This window comes from Lucilia cuprina, chromosome 6, assembly GCF_022045245.1.
Source record: "Lucilia cuprina isolate Lc7/37 chromosome 6, ASM2204524v1, whole genome shotgun sequence".
In the NCBI taxonomy this organism is placed as follows: Eukaryota; Metazoa; Arthropoda; class Insecta; order Diptera; family Calliphoridae; genus Lucilia; species Lucilia cuprina.
Genome location: NC_060954.1, coordinates 9,700,825 through 9,708,909, shown reverse-complemented (window position 1 = coordinate 9,708,909; position 8,085 = coordinate 9,700,825). Strand labels below are relative to the sequence as shown.

General features: G+C 39.1%; 1 protein-coding gene across 3 annotated transcripts in view; it reads left to right on the top strand.

The window, feature by feature from the left end:
- LOC111690744 (zinc finger protein jing) overlaps positions 1-8,085 on the top strand; it is a 142,506-nt gene that overhangs the window by 132,812 nt on the left and 1,609 nt on the right. Inside the window, exons 2-5 of one of the 3 annotated variants that reach the window (XM_046955187.1) lie at positions 1,189-2,868; positions 3,028-6,664; positions 6,736-6,880; positions 6,977-7,154. In XM_046955187.1, the coding sequence (XP_046811143.1) occupies positions 1,189-2,868; positions 3,028-6,664; positions 6,736-6,880; positions 6,977-7,154 (5,640 nt within the window). Of the gene's footprint in view, positions 1-945; positions 1,095-1,188; positions 6,665-6,735; positions 6,881-6,976; positions 7,155-8,085 lie in introns of those variants that run through there. The other 2 variants (XM_046955188.1, XM_046955186.1) reach the window with 2 other exon arrangements.

The following is an 8,085-nucleotide window of genomic DNA, read 5'->3' as shown; positions in this document are numbered from 1 at the left end:
TTCTAGTTCTGTTCTAGTTCTGTTCTAGTTCTGTTCTAGTTCTGTTCTAGTTCTGTTCTAGTTCTGTTCTAGTTCTGTTCTAGTTTTGTTCTAGTTCTGTTCTAGTTGAGTTCTAATTGTGTTCTAGTTGTGGTCTAGTTGTGTTCTAGTTCAGTTCTAGCTCTGCTTTAGTTCTCTTTTAGTTATGTTCTAGTTCTGTTGTAGTTCTGTTCTAGTTCTGTTCTAGTTCTGTTTTAGTCCAGTTCTAGTTCAGATCTGGTTCAGTTCTAGTTCTTTTCTAGTTCTGTTCTAGTTCTCTTCTATTTTTGTTCTTATTCTGTTCTGCTTCTGTTCTAGTTAGGTTCTATTTCTATTCTAGTTCAGTTTTCGATCTTTTTTATTAAAGATTTCATTTCTATTTACAATTAGGCTGTGATCAATCCTTTGCAGACAGCTGCAAATGTAAACTACGAATCATTATCTAATAAAATGAAATTGCGAAGTCTCATATAGGATTGAAGGAATCTATGTTTATATTTTTTCTATTAATTTCCTTTAAATGTTAATTCAAAATTTAACAATTGTAATACTATTTAATGGTTTGCTTCTAATAATTCTCTAGTACCACTTAATGGTAACATGTTTTCCTTATGAAGCTTACTTAAGCATACTTTAAGGCGGCAAATTGAAAACAAACAAAGATCATAGAGTTGTATTTGTTATAAACAACAACAATTTGTATATATAGTTAAAATGAGTATGTATCTCTTAAATTTTTGACAGCTGCAAACAGCTGCTTGATTATTTGATTTCATTTTATTACATTTTACTCTCCCCATGCTGATGTTGTTGTACGTACGTGCGGTGCTTGTATAGAAAAAAGAAGTAAAAAAAACTAAAGATAAATATTAAAAAAAAATAATAATAATAAAAATGAGGAAAAAATTATAATAAATTAAAAGTACAAAACAAGTTACAAAGAAAAATTTAATATTAAACTTAATAATTTTGTTATATTTAATAAAAGAAAATTTAATTAAATTAATAAACTAAAAGAATTAATAATAAAAATAAATGTTAACTTAAGGGGCTTTGAGTAACAGATTAAATAATAGGTATTAAAAGTATAGTTTTGTTATAAAAAGTGATGACTTTAAATAAAATGAAAAAAACTAATGGAAATATGTTTTTTGTTTGTTTCTTTTCCAGTGGTGTGGCAACTTCTTTAAGTTGCACCGATTCCAGTACAGCTTCTAGTGAAGATGCCTCAGAACCTGGTTCTCCCTATAGTCCTCCTCATTTGGGTTTAATAAATGAGGAACAACAACAGAACCAACAACAACAACAGCAACAAAACAATCAACAATTAAAACTGCAGTTACAGCAGCAACAATTGGCTTTAATTAGCAATATTAGTTCAACATCTACAACAACAACAATTACTACTACTACTAGCACTAGCAGCAATATGTCACCCCAAACAATACTCGTTACAAATTCCGGGGCAGGCAATGGAGGCAACAGCAGTTCTAACAAAACTACTGGAGGAACTAGTCAGAACTTACAAATGGCTGCCACAGCCAACTCCTCAACAGCATCTTCATCATGTACATCATCAACAGCAACATCATTATGTGTAAGAACTACTAATCTGCCAGCTTCTTTGACTATAACGCCCACCATCAGCAGCAGCAGCAGTAGTAGTAGCTCGAATACTGGCCACAGCCATAAATCTAAATATACAACAAATGCAAAATCCACTTGCAATACTAATAACAATAACAACAACACTGCCACATTACGTTGTTCAAATCTACCCACTTTACAATGGCCTTGGAGTACAACACCAGCATCATTATCATCATCATCAACAGCGCCAAACGCCTCCTCAGGATCTCAAACAACCTTTTCCTCCTCATCCTCCGCAACTGCCAATTCATCATGTTCTTCTGCCACAGTGAATTCATCCACTTCGGTGGTGGTCACTGCAATACCTGCCGCCGTAGCCACCAATACCACTTACACTACAGCTCAAAGCAAGAAACGTACAATAGCTCCTTATCTAGCAAATGCTGAAATCACTACCAATCCCTCAACAGCCAAAAAATCACGCTTAAACAATAGTCATAGCTCTGTGGCCCCAGATAACACACATCCCATTTCTTTAGCGCATAATAGCAATAATACGGGAGCTAAAAGACTGAAAGCAGCCGCTTTAGAAGAGTCACAAACTAAAATTACCGGTTATTTTAAATCGCAAATGAAAGCACAAATGCAGGCCAATCATAGTAAAGCCTCTAGTGTGGTTTCCACAGGCCTAGCCTCTTGCAGTGCTAATAATTCCATAACCACTAATGCTTTAACTATGAGTGCACCCGCTACCACCGCTTCTCTTAATAAATATTTCAATATTTTGGCTCAATTAAAGGAAAATAATAAACAGGTCACGCACAGCAGTAATGCTGCTGCCCATCAGGGTCCAGCTAAAAGCAACAACAACTTTACCAGTATAGCTAACACTACACATAATACAAAAACGGTGACTAGCGCCAACAATCTAAATACTTTGTCCAGTATTACCACAGTTAATGCCAACTCGAATACTGGCGGAGCGGCTGCAGCCAATACATTTGTGGCTTCCACTAGCAAACCTGTTGTTAGCAATTTGTCCATACAACCTGTGCCAATGCCTGCATTAAAGAAAATCGAACGACCCAAACCTACCAAAATAGCCCAGGTGGCTCCTAATTTAAGAAAAACTCCCTCCAATAGCCATAATACGTATCATCAACATTCTGGCGCTAACACAGGGAAATCACCCGCCAAAAAGCATGTGGCCATAGCTCCACGTACACCCGAAATGAAACAGCAAATGCAGCAGCAACAACAGCAGTTAATGGCTAGTAAACAGGACAACAACAACAAACAACCGTTAACATTAATGGCTGCTCCCGTTGCCTCAACAACAACAAACACACAATTAACAGCAACCGGAGCAGCAGCCGCAGCTGCTGGGACAACAACTGCTAATGCTGCACCAGCGGTTTTATTAACTGCCATACGTTTGCCTACCAACCCCACCAACAATATACAAACGTCAACGGACCAAACATTAACGGGTAAATTGGCCACTACTGCCAATAAATTAACCAACTCCTCCTCGAACTCACCATCAACAGTGGCCTCTTCTGCCACCAACAATGCTCTCACGGCAGCGCCACCACCTCCACCTCCCGCCACAGCCACTACTTTATATCAATTGCCCGCCGTACAATTACCAAATCTAGTCCAATTGCCTCAACTATTGGCCGCCAATGGAGCCAATATTATGCAATTAAACAATCTAGCCACAGCAGCCAATATGGTGAAAAACGCCCAAGCTAATAACACACAAAATCCCAACAATGCTGCCGGCAACAATCAAACACAATCTACCCAACAGGCAGCACAAGCAGCTCAATACTTTTTAAATGGTACTGTTTTTAAACTGCAACAATTTACTACAGCCACAACAACTACGGCTACTTCGGCCGCCATGGCAGCCCCTACTAATACGGGGAATCCTTTTAATCTATTGAGTGCTGCTGATCTACAGGATTTGCTAATCAAACAACAGCAGCAACAACAATTACAGCAATTGCAGCAACAAAAAGCCAATTTAAATACTTTAACAGCGGCAGCCTCTGCTAATAGTTTTCAGGAAATATTCCAGCAACAAATAGCTGCAGCCATAGCTGCTAATCAGCAGCAGCAACAGCAGCAAGCTCAACTACAGCAATTGCAAAGACTAGGAGCAGCTGCTAATATACAACAGCAACCGGTTTTTATGGCCACACCAGCTGGTCTTTTACTTAATGCTGCCTCTTTGCCGGCCATGTTAGCACAGGCGGCAGCTGCCTTGGCTGTTAATCATCAGCAGCAGCAGCAACAACAACAGCAACAAAAGGCCATTGCATTACCTGCCTTGCAACCCATACAACCAGCTCCATTGCCGGCTTTAAGTTCTATTTTTGCTCCTCCCCCTCAAGCGGCACAGACGGGGGAACAACAACAGCAGCAGCAGCAGGATTTGCAACAACTTCAACAATTGGCTTTGGCTCAACAGCAATTTATAAACAGTAACCAACCGCCTCCCTTGGCCACTGTAGCTTTAACAAACGCAGCACAACAGCAACAACAACAATTAACGCACAATACTAACTGCAACAACAATAACTCAAATATCAATACAATCTCGAATAGTTTAACAGCAACTGCAACAAGCCAGCAACAACAACAGCTTAACACCACTAACCCAACCCTAATGACAGTAGCAACAGCAAATAATTTAAACAACAACACAACGACGACGACAACAACAACAACCAACAACACTGCCAAATTGGCAATAGTAAAAGCCAATAACAACAATGTTTTAGCCACTAACTATACAACCTTAAGTTCACAACCACCACCCTTAGTTACCATATCAAATAGAGGCAACACTGGAGCTAACTCACTCACCTCGAAAGCTCAACAAAATAACCCGAAACCCTATCAAAAACGTCAAACAAATGGGAAACAACAGACCCTAAGTGGGAAATCTGTAAATAAATCACCGGGAGGTAAAATAACCACAGCTTCGGGTAAAATAATAGCCACACCGACAACACCGCCTCCACTGGTGCCCACTCTAACAGCTAATCAACAGCAACCGGTAGCCTTGACCTCAGCCCCAGCCAAGGGTGTCAGAGCAACCAATTTAACCAAATCCCATAGTAGTGTTAATAGTAAAATGCCTACACCCGCTTTGGTAAGCATTTCCAGCACTAGTACTACTGCCATACAGCCCAAAACAACGCAGTCCTTAGGCTCGAATAGTGTTACCATAAGTCCGGTAATGTCTGCCACCAAGACAACACAATTGGTTAATATAGCTCCCAAACTAACAACAGCCAGTAGTACGCAGACCATGATGGCTATGAAAACGGGTAATCTAATGAATTTAAGCAACAGCAGCAGCAGTAGCAACACTTCACCCTCAGCTGTAACAAAAACCAAAGTAAGCGTGAGCAACAGCAGTAATGTGAACACAAAACCTGCCATTACTACAACGTCGGCCAACACTACCGCCACAGATCTTTTTGATTTGGTTAAAAACTCTAATGGAGCCATAAGTATAACACCAGCTCCTGTTATAGCACCAGCTAATGTAGCACAAGTTACGGTAACCGCACCAGCTAGCTTTAATTTAAGCTCAAACTTTGTGCAAAGCAATAACTTTAAAAACATTAGCAGCAACAGCATTAGCAACAACACCACAACAACCTCCACAACTGCTCTTAAAACTTTGGAAAGTATAGGCAAAATTAAAGATGAACCTGTGGACGATTCTCTAAGCCAAACGTGCATAAACAAGGAAAAGGATTTGGTTAAATGTGAGAATCCCATTACATTTACGGGACAAATTCCGGGCAACTTGAAAATCAAACAAGAACAGGATGTGTTAAGTTCTAATCATGAGCAGTTACAAGAAGCTGCTCAACCTAATAATTTACTCAACAATGAGTGTTCTTCTTCATCATCCTCCTCCTCATCGTCTTCATCATTTAGTTCAAATTCCATAACAGTTTCTTCAGCAGCCGATTTATCGCTAGAGGCCTCTACACCTGCCTCCATAACCAGCTCAGAGCCTCATTCACCGCCCTGCTCTATATTGTCTCCTTTGAACAACAACTGTGCAAACTCAGTAACTCCTAATCCCTGTTCAAATTCCAACTCTTTAAGTGATTCGAATTCTTCAAATTCCTGCGCCATGGGTGCCTCTTCAAGGGATATGCTCAGCGAAATGGTTACCTCTACTTGTATATCCTCCGATTCCTCGGAGGCTAGTATAAGTGTAACACTAACGGAAAATGAGGAAAGTAAATTAAGTTTGACAGAAGATAAGTCCGCTAGCTGTAGTCAAGAAAATGATAAACCCTCACGGGAAGTTAATACACCCGAATCGGGTATTGGTGGTAGTCTTAGCAATACCGAAAGTATGGATTCTTCTTCCAAGTCCTCAAGTGTTGAAATTTCCTCCTCACATTCATCTTCGGAATCCACATCGTCAGATATTCTCAATTCACCTGCTTCTTTACAATCCGAACCACAAACACCACCCGCTACACCCATGATACAGGACACAATCAGCAATGAGGAATCACAAAATGAAACTTCCTCCTCTCTGGCTTCCTTGTTAACGCAGCCTCAACCATCTTTAGATTCTAACTCTAGTTCGAAGCAATCATCAAATTCCTCCAACTTAACATCTCTACAATATTTTGATTTACTCTCCACCACCATAGACACGGAAGCCTTTACAAAAGACGCACCCAAATGTGCCATCTCACCCATACTCTCACAACCCAAAACTATACGTTTTCCCGCGAATGGCGGTAAAGGTAATAAACGACAAGATGGCATATGCTATTGGCATAAATGCAATAAGAAACATGAAAGCAATTCCAAGTTATTGGATCATATGCAACATCAACATGTTAATACCCAAACGGGGCCCTTCTCCTGTCTGTGGGTGGGTTGTAAGGTATATCAGAAGGAATCCTGTTCACGCAGATGGCTAGAAAGACATGTTCTCTCGCATGGCGGTTCTAAGCAATTCAAATGTATTGTAGAGGGTTGCGGTTTAAGATTTGGTTCTCAGGTAGGTTTCTCAATACCCCTCTCAGCCCCTCAAATACCTTATTTACCATTTCAATTTCTTTACTTTAATAGTTGGCTTTACAAAAGCATGTTAACAATCACTTTACCGCCACCGAAAATAAGGAAAGCACTAATAAACGCACTTCAGATCCTCCGGTACCCAAGCAATTGCGTAAAAATGGCAAAAAGTTACGCTACAGACGTCAACCATTTTCCGGTTAGTATTTAAATAACAGTTTTGAAATTAATTTTGTGTTTTTTTATTTATGGTTTCTTTTCTTTAATTTCCGTTTTTGTTTCTTCTTATTTATAGCCCGCATGTTTGATTTCTTTGATGCTGGCATTATGGAGGGTTTACAACATCGTTTACGTCAAATTTCTACTTTAACCAATGGCTGTAATTCAATTACATTCCAAGGTCAATGTATTATGAAACGTAAAAACTTTGCTGGAAATATGGAATGTTTTGTTCAGTGGTCACCAAGAGAAATGTAAGTAGAGAAAACGCAACAGTCTCTCGATTTTGTACGGAATAACAACAGAACTAGAACTGAACTAGAAGAGAACTAAAACAGAACTAGAATGCAACTAGAACAGAACTAGAACAGAACTAGAACAGAACTAGAACAGAACTAGAACAGAACTAGAACAGAAATAGAACAGAACTAGAACAGAACTAGAACAGAACTAGAACAGAACTAGAACAGAACTAGAACAGAACTAGAACTAGAACAGAACTAGAACAGAACTAGAACAGAACTAGAACAGAACTAGAACAGAACTAGAACAGAACTAGAACAGAACTAGAACAGAACTAGAACAAAACTAGAACGGAACTAGAACAGAACTAGAACAGAACTAGAACAGAACTAGAACTGTACTAGAACAGAACTAGAACTGTACTAGAACAGAACTAGAACAGAACTAGAACAGAACTAGAACAGAACTAGAACAGAACTAGAAAAGAACTAGAACAGAACTAGAACAGAACTAGAACAGAACTAGAACAGAACTAGAACAGAACTAGAACAGAACTAGAACAGAACTAGAACAGAACTAGAACAGAACTAGAACAGAACTAGAACAGAACTAGAACAGAACAGAACTAGAACAGAACTAGAACAGAACTAGAACAGAACTAGAACAGAACTAGAACAGAACTAGAACAGAACTAGAACAGAACTAGAACAGAACTAGAACAGAACTAGAACAGAACTAGAACAGAACTAGAACAGAACTAGAACAGAACTAGAACAGAACTAGAACAGAACTAGAACAGAACTAGAACAGAACTAGAACAGAACTAGAACAGAACTAGAACAGAACTAGAACAGAACTAGAACAGAACTAGAACAGAACTAGAACAGAACTAGAACAGAACTAGAACAGAACTAGAACAGAACTAGAACAGAACTAGAACAG